At 42.5% G+C, this 21,437-nt stretch overlaps 1 protein-coding gene across 2 annotated transcripts in view; it reads left to right on the forward strand.

Moving 5' to 3' along the window:
* Nucleotides 1–96: 96 nt before the first annotated feature.
* The window catches only part of UBE2E3 (ubiquitin conjugating enzyme E2 E3), a 56,409-nt gene continuing 35,068 nt past the window's right edge, over nt 97–21,437 (forward strand). Inside the window, exons 1-3 of one of the 2 annotated variants that reach the window (XM_042874744.1) lie at nt 97–169; nt 1,260–1,462; nt 3,621–3,671. In XM_042874744.1, the coding sequence (XP_042730678.1) occupies nt 1,269–1,462; nt 3,621–3,671 (245 nt within the window). In that variant the 5' untranslated portion in view covers nt 97–169; nt 1,260–1,268. Of the gene's footprint in view, nt 170–1,259; nt 1,463–3,620; nt 3,672–21,437 lie in introns of those variants that run through there. The other variant, XR_006179617.1, reaches the window with a different exon arrangement.

Here is a 21,437-nt window from a genome sequence, read left to right on the forward strand (position 1 = left end):
CCCCCCCTGCTCCGGCTCTCAATGTTCCACACCGCCCGGCCACAGAGCCGCCGCCGCCGCCGTAGAGCCCCCCGGCCGCCTCCGTCCCCTCCTCGGGCGCCGCGGGCCCGGCCCGGCCCCCCGCCATCCCGCCCCTCCGACCCAGCAGCGGGACAGGACGCCGGCGAAGGTAAGCGAGAGGCGGGCGAGGCGGCTGCGGCGGCGGCGGCGGCTGGGCGAGCGCGGTGGGGGGAGGCGGGGAGGAGCGGGGGGGCCGCCGAGGAGCTTTGTTCTTGTTTTCGGCGCTCGCTGCCTGCCGGCGGCCGGGGGCGCGGGGCCGGCCGAGTTCACGCCTCACTTGGTGCACACACGCGCGGCGCCGAGCGGGGCCGAGCCGAGCCGAGCGGGGCCGGCCGAGCCGCCGCCTGCCGCGCCGCGCCGGGCTCTCCCCACAAAGCGCGGCCGCCCCCGGCCCCGCAGCGGCTCCCGACCGCCGGGCAGCCCCCTCCCCCCGCCGCCACCATGTCGGAGCGGGGGGGGAGGCCGAGAGGGCAACGCGGAAGGTGCGGGCGGCGGCGGGCTGCCTCCCCCCCGGCGGCCCTGCGGGGGCCCAATGCGGCTCTGCCGGCGGGCAGTGGGGCTGCCGCTTCCCGAGTTGCTCCCGACGCATCTTCTGCGGGTTCCGCGGGGGTTTTCCTTTAAAAAAAAACAACCCGCGTTCTCCCTCTTCCCCCCCCTCCCCCCCACTGCCCAGCCCTTTAAATGCACAGAGCAAGTGTACGCTTCGGTCTGAGAGCTGCCCGAGTCTCATTGGCAATGGAGCTCCTCCGAGAGAAGGATTGAGGGGGGATCTGGCGTTTGGACCCAATAAAATGCTCCGTTCCAGTGTAAATATTTACAGGGTATCGGTGACTCCTTAAAAAACATTCCCGGGGAGGTCTGTTATTTACAATGTGTCATAAGTTATTAATGCGCGTTTCTTAAGTGCCCTGCTCAATCTGTCTGTGCCTCAGAACCAAGCCGACAATTGGCATATTGTTTGAAGCATGACAAAAATGCAAGTGGGTTTAAAAGTGGGAAATGCCGGTGTTTTCCAAAGTGTGAATGTTGTGGTGTAGCTGTCAAGTTGCAGCCCTGGCGAATGAGACAAAGAAGAGGATCCTGGTGGGTTTGTCCGTGAAATAGAGTTGTCATCAACCAAAGTATTCTTCAGAGCTCCGGACGGTGAGGGGGTGACCTGTGTGCTGTAGTAACTGCCTCTTCTCCTCCTTCCCTACAAGTTCCCCACGATGTCCAGTGACAGGCAGAGGTCAGACGATGAGAGCCCCAGTACCAGCAGCGGCAGCTCAGATGCTGACCAGAGGGATCCCCCAGCACCTGAACCTGAGGAGCAGGAGGAAAGGAAACCCTCTGCCACCCAACAGAAGAAGAACACCAAACTCTCCAGCAAAACTACTGCTAAGCTATCTACTAGTGCTAAAAGGTACTTGTGGCATCCAGCGTCCTGTAGCGGTTTTGCACGGTGTATGGACTCGCAGTGCTGCACTGCACTTCCAAAGGCAGAGAGGTTGCTTTAAAGCCACATAAGAAATAGTACAGTACAAACTTCTGTAGCATGCAAGTCTGCTGGGAAGGACCTTCATGAGTTCAAGTCCTCTGGGGCAGTAATACACAGGCTGGCCATGTTTCTTTCGAGTTGCTGGAGAACTTGGTAACTCACAGGCCGGTCAGGGGGCACCTGCGTGCCTCTCATGTTTGTAGAAATGAGCGAGAAAGCGTCAGCTTCAGGTGTCTGGTTTGCTGAGACAGGTTTATGTCCCTTGTTCGTGTAGTGTGGATCTTCCTGGTGTATTTCAATGCAGGCTGTAGGGTGATGTCAAGCAGTGCTCTTTAATTACAGAAGTCACACAAGCCCCATGGCTTTTGCAGGCCTTATGATTGCAGTAGAGCCTCGTGCACCTTAAAGTCACAGTTCTGTCCTGCAGTGCTTTCTGGAGGAAGTCAGGCAAATCTTCTCTCACAGGATCTGTGGATTCCAACCATAAGGTTCTTCAGTTGTAGCCTCTAAGTATCAAAATCTCAAGAAACCTTGTCAGGCTTTATCTGCTGCATTTTTATTTACACACAAGGTTACTGGCAGTCCAGCTCTCGAGACATGTACTAATTATTTTCTGTAAGTTCAGCTGTGTGAAATAAAGCAAACTTTAATTCCCTCAATCCCAGTTGCCTTCTGCGATGAAACACAACTTTCTGGCTTTTCCCTGGAGTTTCCTTTCTTTACAAACATTTACAAATACGCTATAGCAAGAGGAGCTGTGCAATAGCCACAGTAGCTTTCAGGTTTGCTTATCCAGCCCAAATACAGTAGCTCAAACTTTGAGGAATGTTTTTAGTAATTTTGCACTGTACTTAAACTCAGTAAATACATTTTGCAATGTCTTAGAATTACTGCAGAATGTGACAGGGTGACTGATGACTTTTGAGTTTGTTAAAGAAACCCATTGGAAGAGGAGTTGGCTGCAGAAGGAAAAGTTCTGGGAACACTGTGGACTTTGTAATTTATTGCTAGATTTTGGGCTTTTTTTTTTTTTTTTTTTTTTTTTTAAAATGCCTGAGGTGCATCACGTAGAGGCTCACAACTGAGTTTTCTCCACTTAGCTTTATTTTGGTTAATCATTGCGAGTCCAGTTCCGTACATCTCCAGTGGTTCAGTAGTGTGGTTGGACTTAATGGAAATGGTGCAAGGGCTTTCAGGGCAGTCGCTGTTAGTTCATACTTTAACACTTGCTGTACACATGGAAAAGCAGTCTTGCTCGCGTGGGTTTTCTTGTGGAGGTTTTTTTGTTTTGACACTTTATAGAGGAAATTGCCTTGAATCTTTTAAAGTTACACCTCCTATGGACATGGATAAATAGTAAGATTAACACGAAGTTTTCAGTGTTGCTTTTCTGGACTGTAACAACCACTCCAAAGATGTTACAATGTCAATCTAAGCTAAAGATTATTTCAGGTTATTATGTTGCTTTTTATCATGTAAATACAGCTCTCTAAAGCTGGGGGAGGAAAGGCAGCAGAAGGTGTTGAGAGGAGCAAAGTTGATGCAGAGATGATTCCAGTGTCAGAGGCAGCCAGGCAGATCTGCAAACCTACTTTTTAAACACCCTGCAAAGCAGGAGGTAGAATATTGCCAAAAGAATACATTTGCTGACAGCACGGCTCGCTTCTTCAGCCTCGATCACAGCTCTGTAGCGCTGGTTTAAAGTCATTGTCAAATGTGCTTGTACGGCCCCCCTCCCCCCGGCTCATTTGCATATTAGCTTGAAAAGAAAATCTCTCCGGCAAGATGTGCTCGGATATGAAAAAGAGTTGCTGTTCTGGGTACTTGTGGGAGATTCCTACCGAACTCGGCTGTGACTGTTCTGTTTATACACAGGATCGAGCAGGAAAAAAGGCTGCAAAGTTTCTCAGCTGTGGGATTTGGGTTATACCTCTGAGAACAAAGAGGAAGCAGCCATGTTAGCATTACTGAAGGCAAAGCCAATCTTGCATTTAACTGCATGGTGGTAGAGGGCAGTGTAATTCCCTGATTTATTCTATAGACTATCTCAAATGCATTGTGTCTGTTCTCGTTTCACCAACAGAATCCAGAAGGAGCTAGCTGAAATAACTCTTGATCCTCCTCCTAACTGCAGGTATGTAACAGCTTCTTAAATCGTGGACAGTGGTAGGAGATTAACGTGCTCAGGCTAATAAATGGGAAAGTTCGTGTTTACAGCTGGTGACTATTAGACAACAATCGTGTGCAGCGGGTTGAACAAGCAAAGGGAACGCTTGATATTTTGTCTGCATGCTGTAGGGGTAGTCATTAGTGGTTGATGTACATAGAGAAATGTATGCAGTTTGTTTTATGTAGTTGGTCACTGCCTTTGTGAAATGTTGATTATGTGAACTTCAAAATACACTGACGCTTGCAACGTGATGTTTGCATGTAGGTTGAACTGTCTTTTGAGTGACAGTTTAGAGTCACTGCTTGGTTCTGAAGCAAAAGTAAAGAACCGAATGTGATTTTTATATGCTTTCTCTTAGAGTGTTGCTTAACAGTTAGATAAGAAGTGTTGCCTTCACGTTTATGTGCCTGTCAGTCAGAGCTGCAGTCCCTTGGTAAAGAATGTTTTCAAAGAGGTTCCCAGCCTGAGAAACACTTCTGTTGGTTTTTAAGAAATGAATTTATAAGCTTGGAACACTGAGTGATACAATCTTAAATAAAGGAAAGGTAACTGGAACACTGATCTGTAGGAAAGTTAAATAGTAACATAGCTGGCTAATTTCTTTAAATCTTTAACATGTTTTACTTTCGTTTAAAAGATGCATAAAATTCTCATTAGCTGTGAGCATCCAGCAATCAGACTTGCACTAAAACAGCATATAAATAGTGTTGTTTCATTTGATGCATCTCAGCATGCTTTCTGACTGTAAGATTTCTTCAGATTAACAGCTTATGTGTGACAGTAAGCCGTGGACACATTAAAAAAAAAAAAAGCTGGAAGTGCTTTCTGGTTCTGGGTGAGAATTGTTGGGCATTTGGAATAGTTTGAAAGATTGGCGCAGGTCTTGTGAATTTGCCAAGATGTGAGTTGTTCTCATTATCTTAATAGGCCTGGAGAGGCAGGGACTTACCGAGCTGTGTTTACTGAATCTGTGGTAAAGGTGTCTCACCTTGAGAGCAATGCTGTGGATTGCCTCTGGCTGTCTGATATGTCTGCCTGTGAGGTTGATGGCTCTCCTTCTTCACAGGTGCAAGATCTGTAGACAGAGAGAAAATGGTCTGCTTTGGTTTTAGTTCATAAACTGTTTAATAGCTATCCTGTTACTGGAATCTAGTTCTGTGTGTGTCGTGTATTCTAGGCTTAAACCCCCCAAATGGGGCACGGTAGGAGAGAGAGTTTCTGAAGGAAATAAAACACTAATGCCTTGCCTTATAGATAAACAGTGAAAACATCACTGGAGCAGTTTCAGGTACAGCAAGCTGCAGCATGGCTTTCACAAAGAGAATCCACCACCCCCCTCATGCTCTCCAGTAGCATCTGATCTTCAGCTCCTTGGGAAAGCATGCTCCTCTGGTATTAGCACAAGAACACTGCAGTGAGTCCTTGTGAGCTGTACCCAGATACACCATTGAAAATTATGAACCTCCACCCCCTAAAGTCTCTAAAATTATTCAAGCTTCTCTCCCATGGAGTGCAAGGGAGAATGATTATTTATGACAGCGTCAGTGCTTCGTTTCCTATAGGCATTTTTGTAGAGGAATTCATCCTTTAATCAAAAGCAACAGTATGATGATTGTATTTTTACCTCCTGCAAGTATAAAAAAAAAAAAAATAGAAAGAGGCATTGACATCTTTAACAGAAGTTCTGGGTGTTCAGAATGAGCAGTTTGATTGCCCAAAAAGGTTACCACAACACTGCAAGTTCCTTTTCAGAAGGAGCCTTTCTGGCATAGAGAGGTAAATGCAGCTGAAGAAGGCGGCTTGGGCTTGTTTGTAACATGCTTTCGTATAAGGTACAGTAGCACAGATTAGGCAACAAACTGATACAACAGGCATCTGCACTTCACTGATTTACAAGCAGCAGAATGTTGCTCATGTTACTGAATACATTTATTGTATACGTAAAAGTAAATAAAATGTAAAACAACAATGCATTTAAAAGCCTGCAGAACTTGGACCTATTCGTGTGTACTTTAAAAATGACAAGCCGCTTGTGTCTTAAGATCTCCCAAAGAGATTTCTTCGTGCCAGGTTGTATCTCCCCCAGTCCTGGAGTTGTCCCTTATCAGTTGCAGGGTTCACAGCCATGCAGCTGATGGTCTCAGATAACAGTCCTTCTGGTTGCCCACTTATGTAAGTAACTAAGAAAACCTAGCATTTTTAAAATTACAATGGTGCACATGCAAGCAGTATGTGCTAATTTAATGGGATACACTCTCCTGTGCTGTGATAAGTGCTGCTGCTTCTCACCTGCCAGTGAGTTGCTCCCTAACACCAGAAGGGCCTGAGGTTGATTTAGTAGCTTAAAAATGACACTAACTGGCTGTGCTGTGATTGTTGCTCAAAAGATGTGTAGGTTTCCTCAGCAGTGAAATTTCCCACACTCACAGCTATTACTTCTAACTGCTGTTTTATAAAAATGCCTGAGCCCCAGGAGAGCCCCATTCTTGGGTGTGCTGAGGAGGCCTGGGCTACACATTAAGTTCTATTTTAGGCACTGGGGCAGCAGAATGGCAGGCACATTAGAAGTGCCCAAAAAAGCAGGGTTCTTTGCTTGCTTATCTCTATGGTATACTTTATGATTCTGTTTGGTTAATTGGGCAATGAAACATTAGAAAACTCACATTGTTTAACCACTCACAAATACAGCACAGACTGCATCCTTGAGGATACCACCCCAAAAAAACCTTAATGCTGTTAGCTGTGTACTTTAATGTACATTAATATCCTACATTCTTTTGTGTTACGGTATGATTTCCAAGAAAGGCAGAGCATCAAAAACAATGAAATTAGATTTGATCTTAAACCGCTAAAGATGACAGGAAAGAAATTAAGTACTGCTTTCACCCCATGTTTTCTCCCATCTCATAGAAGGGCTTGAAATGAGTCAGTTACTGTCCAGATGTAACACCAGGGCACATAAGCAGGCTGAGGACACAGGTGTCCGATCCTGTTTTTTCTTGCTTTTGCTGGCTTAACTCAAAGCTCTACTACTTGATGCAGTGTGCTGTATTTAATTTCTTTTGTGCTTTTAATAGCATAAAGCACAGCTAAAAAGGTCTTGGCCCTATTGCTCCTAGGCAGCTCAATTTCAAACCATGGCCAAGTGCTTTTACAGGCTTCAAGGTACCGAAGTATGCCAAAACCCACTGTTGTACATTCTCAGAAAAATGCTGCAAAAGGTTTTGCACATAATGCATGTTAAATCTGTGCTGCAGAAATGCTCTTAAGTAGGTTTGACATATCTGGAATGGCTGTTCTCAGCTCATGGTGAGAAACTGTTCAGAGCAGAGGTTAGATCTGAGACTGCTGTGCTGACCTGGGCATCTTGGAGGCTGCAGGGCACAGCAGGGCTCCCACCCTCAAGGTGCTTCCTGGCTTTTAGGGCTGACAAGGGAGCCCTTGTGTACCATGATTTAGAGCAGTTACTATTAGTTGCTTCTGGCTGCTCTGATAATCCACAATAGCAACAAGATGCATCTCATTGCCTTTCCTTGATCCTTCTCCTTTCTACTCCAAATTTAATCATTGCTGAGCTTGATGAGAAAGTTTTGAAGTTCAATCCAATACTAAAAAACTTAGTAACACCCATGCCAGTGTACTTTGTAGTTTACATTCAGTTTTACAACAAATTCAGTTTGCTGAAAACTTTGGAGGATATGAAAGCAAATACTGAAATGAGTGTATCCACTGAGAGGTTAATTCATGTGGTTTAGAAAGGAGTGAGATAAGATAGTGTGTCTTTCCCATGCAAGTGTGAGAATTGGAACATTTTATGGTCTAGTCTGTCAGTTGGACTTAATCACTTTTCTTTGTTAAATTAGAGATCAGACATCTGAAAACAAGTGCCTATAAAGGACAGACAAAGCCACATGTCTTATAGCCCCAGTCAGAGGCAGCTTTTCTCCTTCATGCTGCTGGGAAATAGGATTTCTTATCGAGAGAGATTTTTGGATCACCCCAAAGGCTCCCTTGCTCTGTCTTGTCCTCTTGCTAGTGAGGATCTGAACCTAAACCTGATCAGGCCACTGAGAAGATTTTTCTTAATAGAGATCACTATCTCTATTAGCAGATCTTGTACGCTAATAGATACTAATGTGATTTTTTTGAGCTGTGCTACAGAAGGTAGTAGTGATGGTTTTGCTGTTTGTGCCTTCTTCTAAGCTGGCAGGCACATTGATAATTTATGAGTGGCTCATTTTAAAACTCCTGATTTTAAAATAACACTGCAAAGTACATGCACTAAGCACAATGGGAAGATAACACGTAGGGCTTTTCTTTTAGTGTAAGATTCTCATGCTTCCAGAGGACTGTGTTTGTCCCTTTCATTACAGCTACACATTGGGCCAATTCTGTGCTGTACAGTTTTGACAACTAAACCCACGATCTGGTGTATGACACAACGAAAAATGCCCTGCAAAACCTAGACAGATGCTTTCTCTGGTTTAGTTATGGACCCATGAATCCAGATGTTTGTAACTGTCTTACTGTGGTTATTACAGCATCAGTGAGGAAGCACTGCAGTATGTATTTAAAGCAATATAGTGCAGGTATTCTTCAGAGTAGCAATTTAAGCTCTTTCAATTGAGCTGTCTGAAGCAATGAGAAGCAGTGAATGATTGTGCTGGTGGTGCAGGCTCCTTTGTGTGCAGAGGTTGCTCTGGATGGAGCACCCTTCCACAGCCATGTGCTAGTGAGGAAGGTGCTGCAGATAAGCTGCTAGAATCTGTCCTTTTTGTTAACATTCTCTATCTACAGTAAGGTTGTAGGCAAATGTTTACTCTGCAAACAGTCATGCCTGTTGAAGATGTTACTGCACAGCTGTGGTTTGCTCCAGTTGTGCCTTGGAGGTGGCAACTCCAGTCAGCAAGTGAAGGAAGCTCACCTGCTAGTGCTATCCACAGGGAAAAAAAAACAAAACAAAAAAAAAAAAATCCACATTTGCTTAAATGGCTGAAATAGATGACTCAAATGAACTCTGCTGGATTTTTCCTCCCTCTCTTCAGAGTAGGCATTGTTCACGTGAAGCATTTTGTCAAACACACCAGGATATGAATAAGTCAATCCATTCCCTTGTCTCTCAAATGTAGTAAGTTTCCATCTCTCCTTTGAGAAAGACAGGCCTTCATTTTGCTACCTTTTAGAAATCAGTAGGAGGAAGAATATCCTGAAAGCAGTCAAATACAGCAGTACAAATGTTGCCCAAGTCTTCACATGTACTGTTGTGGCATTTTTTCAATCAAGCTTCTGACTTTTTCTTCACTGGCAACCTCCCCAGTTTTCATTTATTCTGTTCATTCCTTATTGGGTAAATGCCTTCCTATTGCTAAACATTAAAATTTCATTTTAAAAAAAACAAGTTTGGCTTGTTTACACCTCTGCAGTAGAAACTACAACTGTGAACACTAAATAGTTCAGTACAGAAGGAGCTGTTGATTAAGGTGGGTGTATATTAGGAATATATTAGGAATACACGCAGAAGTGCCCATGCTCAAGTTGAATTAGCAAAACTAAAAAAAAAAAAAAAAAACAAAACAAAAAAAAAAAACCAACACAACAGTACCCAAACCTGACAAGATAATGTGCCTTCTAACAGCCACATTCTACTTTGTATTCTGACTTTTCTTGCCCTGGCACTTGTTCACTACCAAGTATAATAAATCCATTCTACAGGGAAAGAAAGCTGAGGTTTGCAGAATGGTACTGAAAACACAAACCCACACAATTATTTCTAACACTTCATTTCCTGTACAGAATTTTGCAGTTGCAATTACAAAAACACAATTAAGAGGGTTCAGAAATCCTGCAAGAACATGTTTGAAGTAGCCCTCCAGCTATTCAAGTACTGTTTTCTAGTATTGTCCAGCTCTGTTCCTTTGTTGTTAGTCTCAGAACATAAATCAGTGGCTCACCATAATTTAAAGGTATGTTTATCTAATGATAACCTTGATTTATTTAGAGTTATTTCTACTGAGCAGTTTCTTCCATGCTCTTCCCTACAAGAAGGATCTAGTCTAGGTCAGGGTTACAAGGAGCAGTATAACGTAACACAGCAATCAGAAGTCTGTGCTTTGTAGCCCATTTGTAGTAACAACCTTATTCTGCTATCTTTACATGTGCAGAGTGGCTGTCACCTTGTTTGCTAGTAGTCAGTCAAGCTGTCTAAGGAGTGGGGGTGATAGAAGTGTAGAAAAGCATTTTGGTAAAACATTGAAGTGTTAAGTTTTGCTGGGGCATGCTGTTATTTAACATGCTTTTATTAAAAAAAAAAACAACACAACAGTGGAAGATTGTGCAACTCCAGAATAGAATATTTAAATTACTTTCTTTCCAGTTGAGAGTGGATGACAGATCCACTAACTCAAATTGCCTCAAGTTTGTGGTTTTTTCCAGCCCATATTAGCTTTGACCTCATTCAAGCGCAAAACCCTGGGTGGATTTTTGGTCCTCGCTTGTTTTTTTCCTTTTTCTCCTCCCCCAAACCACCATACAGTGAATTTCTCACACAAGTAATATGAGTGGAATAGTTAAGATAGAGTTTTGTAGTACAAGTTATCATATCCACTCATAGGAATAAGTTCTTATACCTTCATATTTGCAGCTTGGGCCCTTGTGTAAGCAGCGTCCACAGCTCTGTCATACACACTCTTAAACATCTGTATGTTAGTTAAAAGGTCTAATAAATCTTTCACCAGTTTTCATTAGCAGTACTCTCAAAAGAAACAAGAAAACAAATCTTGGCTGTCTATTCTGGAATTGCAGAAATGGTTCAAACACTTTTCACTTAGCCACTGGTGTTACAGGACTAGCCCTCATTATTTCTAGTTTTGTCTGGAAACAATAGAAGAGCCCAAGACTGACCAGTCTGTTTAAACAGAACTTTAAGCACATGTAACACAACAGAAAGCACAGCAATAACAGAAGAGCAGCAAGATCCTAGGCTGCAGCAAGTGAAGACTTGCCCAAATGCAATAGTCATAGGCACAGAAATAAAGAAGCAACTTACCTTCAGAAGGCCTCAAGAGCATAGGGATCTCCAGCAAGATACCCTTGCCTCCAGTGCCAACCCTTAAATGAGCTCGGGGAAGGGGTGGATCCTGGCTTCACCCCTTTCAGTCACTCAGTGCACCTGACCTCCCCTGGGTTGGCCCTGCCCTCCCAACAGGTGCTCAATCACTGCTTCAAGCCATGACTTAGCATTTCCACTGCAGCGTAAAAATTGTAAAAACCACAATGTGTCCTTAGACTGAAAGACAAATCTGCTTTTCAAATATCCATTTGTATAGCTGAAAAAAGCCCTTTTCAGACTCTGTCATAAAACTAATTAAAATATGCCATAAACATATATATATATATATATATATGTTTTCACACTGTGCGTTGCTGACCGCTGCCAGCCTGTCATTTAGTTTGTAATGAGCAGAGTATGTGCCAGTCCAAGTACACTGATCACTTCTCTATCAGGTCTATTTGTCTGTGTGTGTCAGTTACACTTCTTTGACTTGATCTTTACTTCTATAGCCTTGGGATACCTAATTTTAACTCAAATTAACAAAGTGAAAATAGAAGATAATCAGCTAAATGATATTAAACCTTTTATTTAAAATGGGTCGACTGTTTCATGTAAAATTGATCTGTGGAGGTTTCCTGCACCTCATGTAACTAGGATTTGCATGTATGTGGAACATTCTGAAACAAATAGTATAGGCATCTTGGAAAACACCTTGAGCTTGTTTCTGAGTTAAGGGCTAAGTAGGCAGGAGTAAGGATATTCAGCTGCCACCTAGGACAGGAGCATCCATTCCATTAAACTAGCCAAGAACTATGCTGTGGCTTTAAATTGGTGCAGCTTTGAGCCAGTAACCACAAGTGATAAACGTGTCCTAACCTGCTTGTGTTAATTTGGATTAATTTTCTATGGTGTACTCCTGCACAGAATGCCCTGTAGTATTATCAAGTTCAGAGCAGTGGTTGGAACACTTGTTAATTTTATAGCGCTTACTGTAAAACAGGATCTCTTAGGAACTCAGATGAAGATTTACTTGACTGATGTAAGCATCACTTTCAGAAACAGGAAAGGGGAGAGATTGCCTTGATGAAATGCCGCTGAGATCTGAGATAGCAGTAGCTCACTTTCAGGCTGGGAGAATTTTTGGGGAGGGTCTGTGGAAGACCATCCTGCAGTAAATCATGATTATTATTATTATTTTAATTAGTTATTGATGGAGATGTCCAAAAAATGTGTAGATGTGGCACTGAGGGACATGGTTTAGCGGGCATGGTGGCGATGGATTGAAGATTGGACTAGGCGATCTTAGTGGTCTTTTCCAACCTTAATGATTCTATGATCTTCAATGTTAGACTATTACAATGGTTAAAGTTGAATATATAATATACAGTGCTTTAATGAATTGTGAGTTCAACTTAGTGTTTGGCCAAATGAAATTTGTGAGACCTGTGTGGAGCCAGTAGTTGGACTCAATGATCCTTATGGGTCCCTTCCAACCTGGGATATTCTATGTGGTCATTATTGACCTGGGTACAGGACTAGAGCATATAAATATTACATTGCAAGTTAACAAAAAAAGATTATAGGCATACTGGAGGACAGAACTAGCGTATTTGAATTCAAAGTGACCTTAAATTATGTGCTACTGCATGTAATTTAATAATGAGAATTGCAAGGAACAGCCCTTTGTCTAGGCATAGTGAGCTTTCACAATCCGTGGGCAAAAAGACTGGGTAAGGAGTACTCCTTCAGAAAAGGTGTAGCAGGTCTGAGCATTGTATGCCTTCCAAGGATGTACAATACAAGGCCAGAGAACAGAAATAAATAGAAAAGCAGTCATAGTAGGGGGATATATTAAAGCATTGGAGACATGGTATATAAAGTCATTCCATTCAGTACAGCACTAGTAAAGGCCAGCTGGAGTACCTTATCCACTTCTAAGTGCTACACTGCAAAGTGATACAGGCTAACTGGAAAGAATACAGATTAGAGGAAAGAAAGAATAATATTTGGATTTAGAAGAAAGTTCTGCCAAGAAAATACGACAGTTACTGCTAGTCTTGTCAGGTGGTTATGGAGAGCAAATTAAATTTCCATAAGATCTAGGATAGATGTTTGGAGTTCTGAGCTGTAAAGACAGCAGTATGTGTAAGGAGACGGTGGTTATGTACCATCATAGTTTTTTAAGGATGCAAGTTAGAACAAGTTACTGTCAGGAGCTGGTTGACTATAAGTGATCCTGTGTCGAAACGGGAAGTGGACTAGGTGACCGCTTGAGGACTAGTTCCACCAAGCAGTCTGTGTTACTAGATTCAAATAATGATATTAAAGGATTAAAGGAAGGCTCCTCGGGAAGTGATTTTTCCATTATTTAAAAACTCTATTTTAGTAATAGGGTTTTTTAGTATAATCACCCAGTGAAAATATTTCAAGTAACAGAAGTAACATTGATTATTTGAGCAGTCACTGGCAGTACACGGTTTCAGTCCTGTTGTCAATTAAAAAACAAAAACAATCGTTGGTGTGTGTTTTTTGTGGTTTTGTTTTTTTTTTTTCACTTCATTTTTATTTTTGGCCCGATCCTGCTTTCCTTGCACAAAGTTGTTGCGTTCTGCTGATAACTGGAAGTAAATTAGGCATGTGTTGTGCGTTCTCCAGAGGTGTATTACCCCTATGAGAAGCTAACAGTGCTGTTGTACAGCAGATCTTAATTTTGGCTATGCCTTGTACTGTGTGCTTGGATTCTTTGGCTTTGTTCACAGGCACATAAGTACCTCTAACACAGATAAACAAGAGCAAGGGACATTTTTTTCCCTTCTAAGCAATTAACAGTAGGTAGGCAAGCCCTAATGCATCTGTGCACATGTATAACAAATAGATCAAGTGCATCAGAAAACTGACCAAGAATTTGCAGTGGATTGTGTCTCTAAGCACCCTCAGGAGTCAGTGCTCAGAAGATTGTAGTGAAACTGTAAGCAGCCTGGCAGGTTTCCAGCTGATGAGTTAATGCTGCTATAAACTTCAGTAGTTCCTCTCTGAGGCATGCAGAAGGGTGCAGACACTGGGAAAGTAGCCAAGAAAGGCAAAGAGCAGACAGTAAAACTAAAGGCCAGCCTCAAGGATCCACAACGCTATTGTCTTGGAGGTGGTTTCTTCCCATGCCAGAAACCTTCTCTGTCGCTCCAGTGGAGGGACTGGGAATCAGTAAACAGATTAAGGTGTGCATTTAGTGCAGAAGAGGCCTGACTTGATTAGCATAGCTTGAGCAAAGGTAGCTGTGCTCCACACCCTTGCCACACTTGTTGGTTGGCAGCACATGGTGCTGCGGAAGGCAGTGGGATCTCATTCATGCCATAGTAGTTCTCTGAGCTTGGAGCTGCAGCCCGGCAGTTTAGGTGTTAACTTGGGTTAGTGCTTGCATTTCAATCCTAGACAGAAAGCACTGAAGACCAGGTAAGTGAGTAGAGCATCAGCAGGTCAGATTCGTGGGGCAAATGGAAAACAAACAGCAAACAGAAACATTTTGTTTTTCTTTTCTCTTGTAGGGAGAGCTAGCAGCAGAAAGCTATTTTTTGTGTTCAGTTTAAGTGAAGCATTTAGCTTGTAAATGTTTTGTGCAGAGTGAGTTTGGGAAAAAAAATAGGCATTACAATGGATTATAACTACGCAATAGGCGATCTGTTCAGCTGATGATGGTTCTTGCTGAGAAGCAGCAGCTTTTGTAGCAGACAATGGGCAGCTAGATTCCTCCCCATGCACACGCACCTCTGGTAACAAACAAAGGAGTTGGCTGCTGAGCAGTGCCTGCCCAGGCTGGGCTCGTGCTTTAGCTGGCTTTTATCCTCCTTGGGCCTCAGCACCAGACTAGACTGAGTGCACTGCAGGCCTGGTGTGGGGATGGTGGTTTGGCATTGCGTGCTGTGGTGCAGTTGTTACACATTGTGCTCAGCCTAACTTCTTCTCGGGTAACCTGGGGTATATTTAGGCCAACTGTGGGGATGTTAGGATCTATAGTGTGGCATCCCAGCTGTAGCAGCACCTCTCTCAACAGGCACCTAAGGGCCCCTGGAGCCAAACTCACTATACCAAAGGCCACCTAAACAGTTCTGTGTTCAGTTTTGAACTTCAGCATCTTGGGAAGGAAGTAAAATTCAGTCTAATTTCTAGTCTATAAAGCAAAAGCAAGGAGAATTCTTAAGAGACTAAAATCTACTTGTAATGAGTGCTGTAACAAACACTGTATTCCCATGGAAGCAAATTTAAATGATCTAAGTTACCCGATGCGACCTCCTGCATATTAAGCATAGTCTGACTGATTAAACAGACTTCTTATGCCAAAAGAGGGAAATAGTGTACCAACTAAAGTTCTACAAGCATGATTAAACAGTAATCACATCTGAGAGGGTGATCTTCGTGTGGTGACCTGTTCGCAGAGCAGCCTGTGGCTGCAGATGTGTTTGCTTGCCTGCAGCAGATCCTTTGTAGAAAAGTAAGATCCATACAGATTTTATATGGTCATGTAGTGCTGAGCTCCACAGGTCTTTCTCTTCTAGCATTGAGTGCTGGGATGCCCATTGTTAGGAATAGTTGAAATAGCAACCTTGTTGCCCCTTTTCCAATTTTGATTTGCTTTTGTTTATTTCTATGAAGTATCAGAAAGTTGTAGTCACAGCTGGCATACTTAACTTCATGAGCCAACAGACTGCAACTCCAGTTACTTGAATAAGAAAGGAGTTACTAAGTAAAAGGGACATTACAAAAGCAGGACAGTAAGAGTGCAGTAATCCATTTGATAATATACAGCACCTAACCTTAAATAGATCAATATGTGGAGAGATCAATTACTTTTCAAATACTATGAAAGAATATTGTTTTTCCCCAAGTATTTCAACTGACTATTTTTCATATAAAGAGTACAGAGTAGCATTATGCTTTTTTTTGTCTTGGGAATAGCAGAAATGAAATAATTTCTTATCAGCCAGAAGGCAAGCTAATGGTAGAAGTTGTTGATACTGAACAACTGCTGGGGGCTGAGCAGTGCATGGTTCCTCTAGATATGAAGGGCATGCTGGGTGAAGTTCCCATAAAGTGGGTGTGCCTTATTAAAAATTAGTGAAAATGGGGGCAGAGGTGAAGAAAGTGGAGATGGGCATTGCATTAATTGCATAAACTTTTTGTCATCTGATTTTCTTTTTATAAAGCAGCAAAGCGCTATAAGAATAGGCCTGCAGTTTGACATCGATAATTCTCATCTGGGTAGAAGGAATTGTGAATGAATTACACATTTGCTGTTTGTGTGATTGTTGTATGTGTTGCTCGAAGTGTCATGAACAATGATTTGCAGAATTTGGTCTGACATTGTGTTCTATGCAGTGTTTTAAAGAAGGTGGAAAAGAGGACCTGGTGTTGTAAGAAGCACCTGGAGGATGCTTTGAGCTTTTCTGTGCTACCATGATGCAGCACTGGGGCTGTACATAACCTGACTCTGTAAAGCTGCCCTTAGTAGATTCTTAATGAAGGTATTAAAATGCTGAAGAAAAAAGGTATTGTTCTATGTGTGTATATTGGGGTGGTTTTTTTCCGTTTTTTTTTTTTTTTTTCTTTTTTCTTTTTTTTCCTGGAGACTGTGGCAGATGAATCTTTCCTAGCCTAGATATGATATCGTAAGCCAAAATCCACCTGTCCTCGCACATTCCTATGCTGTATATAACAATCAGAAAAATCTTTGGACTTGGGACCCAGCTCAGAGGCTGTGCGAGGATCCTGGCTCCCTGGCTGCCTGCTGCTGTGGGCACAGTTCTGCTCCTGGTGCAGAGCTCTGGGCTGGGCTGCTGGGGAGGCAGCCTGAGTGAAGGGCTGTGTCATGCAGAATGAGGCTCCTCATCTTCTGGGGGTTCCTTTGGCCATTTGTATCTCCTCTGAGTTGCTCTGTGTGCTTTCTCCTTGTTAAAATCTGAGAAACAGGCAGTGCGATGCTTGTGCTCTACACTCCTGCTGCCTACATTTCACTCAAGCAAGAGTGTCCTCTGACGTAGTAGTTAGACAAAATTGGTTTTGAAATTCTACCAGAATAGCAGCATTACATACAGGTTTGGCAGTGCCTGATGTTTCTTCACTCCTGTGTTCAGATTGAGACCTTTGAAGAGTGTTAATAAAATCTCTGATCTGAATTGTCAGACTCAGCTATGGCCTGCACTTTCTTTTTGTTCTTCAACATGGGAGTAATCAGACAGGAGTGACAGTGAGCAGACCTCTTCCTGTGCCTGAGATAAGCTGCAGGCCTCCCCTTTCAAGTCCTCCAGCCAGGCAGGAAGCTTTCCAGGGTAGGTAGCACCTGCACACCTCAGTGATAGCAGCTAGCTTCAGGATATAAGGAGGAAAGGCTGCTGTTTAAAAAATACTAATGCCCCAATGGAAATACCACTTTGGTCTTCTGCTTCATAAAAAACTGAAAAAGAGCAGATCCTCAGAGGAGACCATACTGCTCCAGGTCTTGGCCCAGACCAGTTCATGTGCAGAAGCATTTCAAGCTTGTTCACTCTGAAAGATCCATGGACTTTTGAAGTTTGAAAGGAAAGGAAAGGGAAGAACAGTGGATCACATAGAGAGCAATCCGTGTATTATAGTGAATGTTGCTTCTGAAAGTAATTCTACTGATTTGTTTTCTGAAATTGGCCACTGATCGCAGAATGGAGGAACCTGTACTGGATAATTTTGATGTAGGTGTCACTAGAGGTGTGTGCTTGGACAGTGGTGGGTCTGAGATGCTGTGCTAGAGCTGCTTATGCTTTCCATATGCCAAATCTCTGTTAGGTACAGAGTAGGCTGACCAAGTGTTTAGCTCTGTGAGTCCTCCTGGCACTACTAGCGCATGTAGCCATGGCAGAGCCAGCTAGATAGAAGCCAAACCCTGGAATGTATTCAGTCTGTATGCATAACAGGGCAGAGGAATACACCACTGTGCTCTTCAGTCCTAGTGCTGTTGTGGACTGTATAAAATTGCACTATTTTGAGTGCTGTCTGATATTGCCACAGTGATCCCAAATGACTTCAACCTTGAATAGGAGCAAATGTTTTACTGGGGAGGCCAGGTGTGCTGCAGAGCCAAGCCGGGACATTTCTTCTTGCCAGTGAAGAGCTCTTTTAAAGTGGCATGCTCTGCTTGGAGCGTGGCTCAATGCGACTGTGCTAGCTGGTGGTGTGCTTCAGTCTATATATAATATAGAATATATATATAATATATATATATATATAATATAAAAAAATATATGATATATAATAGTTGCTCTGATTTTTCTGATTGTGCTGATTTTTCTGATTTTTCTGATTGTGCTGCAGTTTTAGAGTGTAAGTCTGCAATGTCATTAAAATAGGCATTTGGGGGAAAAGGTCTTCCTAAGTGAAGTTTGAAAGACATCAGCTTTACTGTAAAATCTTTCTGTTCTTATTTTGGGAGTCTGCAGTAAGTTCTTCCCTGTATTATTAATCCTTCTGGCAGGCAGAGTTAATTTGTTTGTGTGTTAGTCTTCAAGCTGCTGGATGAATTATAGATTTAATTATGGTCCAGGTGCTCAGAGCTTTGCTGTTTGTCTAAAAGTGAAATATAAAGGAAAAGTAAGTCAGAGTAATTTTTTGGCTTGTTGAATAAATGTAAATGTCGGAAAACCATGTCGAGGTATAAATAAAGAAAGGATTTACTTCACACAGAATGTTGTTATCTGCTCCACTTGGTGGGAAAATTCATGCTCTGCATTGCACTGGGACACACCTTTTATGGCTAGTGCTGTACACAGCAAAAGCTTAGCAACTTTCACCTGTGATTTCCCATGCTTTTAGACAAAATTTCTTCTGCAATTACAGCCAACTACTCATGGCCCAAGATTGAACTGAGTTAACACAATCATGACAAGAAAAGCTGCCTGGATTTCCTGATAGGTGGAGATAAGCCACCTGCTACTTGTAGTGTTCATCTCTGTAACTCCCATCTTTCCATCTTTGCTTGGCACAGTCTTATTCACAGTCCTCAAATGTTCTCTTACTGTAACATGACTTATTTATTTATGTTTGTTTCTTGTCCTAAAACAATTTTCCATCATACTTTGCTTTAATTTGTATGAAAATAATCTTTTGGGGTGACATTTAATTCCATGAGAGCTCTTTTCATAACTTGTTGTTCACAGTAAGGGCGGAATGTAAGATCCATGGAAAAGTATTATTTCTGCATTTTGCAAACTTATTTTTTCTGGCAGCTATAGAACTCCTTTAAAAACCTGAATTGATGCATTCTCCCCACTAGCATTGGTTCTTTCTCATTAGATCCTTGGATCCTGGCTGTCCAAAGTATGTTTTCTGGTGCAAGCTTTAAATCTTTTTCTTGCCACATAGCTAAATGCCAGCAGATCAGAGCTTCTTCCCCATGAAGACAGTGCTGGGACACAGAGCTGCTCTGAAACTAAGGGCAGGGCTGCAGCAGGCAGCTCCCCATCCCAGCAGGGCAGCGTGGGCAGGGAACGGCACTGCAGCTTCTGTGTGTGTGTGTGAATGTGTGCATGCATACAAATAAACTGTGTATTTATACTGTGAGGAGGTGTTTTCTTTTTACTGAGATTTCAAAGGATATTTGGTCAAAGGGCAGGTGTATGAGCTACACTAATTCATTCGGACTCATTTCTCTTCCTCTTGTTTCTACATTTTTAATTACCACCGTTCTGCTCCATGGCCTTGAGTCAGAGAAAGCACACCTCAACTTCCTCACCTTTTCCAGGATAGCCCTTGCATGTATGAGTGCAAGTGCTTTTCTGAAGGAAGCATGAATTGGCCCTGTGTCAGCTGCCATGGGACATCACTTGGCAGGGCTGTGGAATAACACACGTATGTGTCTGCTGCGGTACACGGGGCAACAAATGAAAACAACATTTCTTAATGTAACTAGCTGTTGTAGTGTGGTGTTATGCTTACAATTGCAATAACGTGACATTTTCAGATGAAGATCAGCTGCTTTCACAAGATCAGTTTAATCTTGCAACTGTCCCCTTATCCTCCTTTTCATTTGGGATGTAGACAAACCATACCGTAGTTTCGTTTTTCTTTTTGGTGCTGCTTAACAGGTACCCTTAGGAGTCTGCTGCTCCCCAGACAGAATTAGCATATTTGATGTGTCTCCCGAGGAAGCAGCCAAAAGTACACGCTCTGACCTCATCTTTCAGCTTTTTCATTTCCTTTACTGGCACCTAATGAAGTTACCAGCACAACCATTAGAGATGATTATGGAATTATTCAGTTTCTTGTTGTACTGTTTAAGCATGAAGTATTGATGCTGATTCTTCATTTTGGCGTGGTATGTCCATGGCAGTTTGCTGTGGTTGTCAGTTATGAAGTGCAGTGGATGTTGGAGGTGGTAAGGAGCTTGTTTATGTGGGGGAAATCTGCTTGTTTTAGAGCACCTTGATATTTTGGTTTGGCACAAGGAGAAATTAAGTCTTAATGTCTCTGTATTTTCCTTGCTTTTTGATGCTCAGTGCATTTCCAAAAGTTTTGGTACTGTCATTGGATTCATTTCTTCTGCCTTGCTATTAGCACTCTGAAGAGCTGTGCAACCCTGTTTGTGATGTTGTTGTGGTTAGTGGCTCTGTGAGTAGAGCCTTACAGATTTTAAGTTTTCTTGATATGAGGCAGCTTTTGATTGGGGACGATGTGCGTTCTATTTCTTAATTTGCATACATCTTTAATGTGGCAATGTTTAGAATAAGATTAGGAAGTAAACTCTTTGTACGGATTTTCCCATTAGGGAGCCTAAATTTAGCTTCTCTTTTACGTAAAGATAATTTTAGATTGTAAAATTTGTGGGAGATTCGTGAATGAGTGGAGCGCGTGTTGACCATGTATAGGATTTCACGTCCTTTACTAGGGAAGGAAATGCAGCTGGTGGCTGTATGTTGGTGTGATGGAGTGCTGTCACTGGCTGCTAGCTTAGAACCACATTTTCATCTGGTACTTTGTTCATTGTCCTGTCCTTAGATTATTCAATAAAACATGTGGTGAAACAGTAGAAGAGCTCCTATACTTTGTCTTCCAAACAAAGAATTGCTGTCTTATACAAGGTTCTTCATGTCTTATACAGAAGAGTCATTTTTCTTGACAGCAAACATGATTATGAAGAATTATTTGCTCTTCACATGATATATTCACACTGATATATTTTTATTTAAAAACTATTTAAGAACTTATATAGATCAGTCCTTTTCCCTTGGTTGGAAGCCAAATGGAATGTACTGTAATTTCTGGGGACAGAAGTGCTACTGCATGAAATCCTTCTTGACGTGTTTTTCTCTGTATTTTTAACTTCAAGATCATGCCACACTCCTCAAATTCCTCGTTTCTAGTACTGACTGTTCTTAGTGGGCTTGACATATTCATTGCTTTTTGCATGTGGTTGTGAATAGCTTCTTATAGTGGTGAGGTGTGTTAAACGAGGTTGGCTTTGCACCACTGACTTGTGATCCTAAACAGTGCTTTGCTGTAAGCACACTCTAGATGCCCTCTGCCTAATGCTGAGGAACTTCTTCCTTGAAAATCGTGTGCCTTTTTAATGTGTCATGGCTCAATTATCACGTTGGGTTTTGGCTGCCAAAATAGCCGTATATATTGTCTAGCGAGTGACAGCCTGGGCCTTTCTCTCTCCC

Source organism: Lagopus leucura, unplaced genomic scaffold (assembly GCF_019238085.1).
Source record: "Lagopus leucura isolate 7727_CA_CO unplaced genomic scaffold, USGS_WTPT01 Super-Scaffold_100012, whole genome shotgun sequence".
Classification (NCBI taxonomy): domain Eukaryota; kingdom Metazoa; phylum Chordata; class Aves; order Galliformes; family Phasianidae; genus Lagopus; species Lagopus leucura.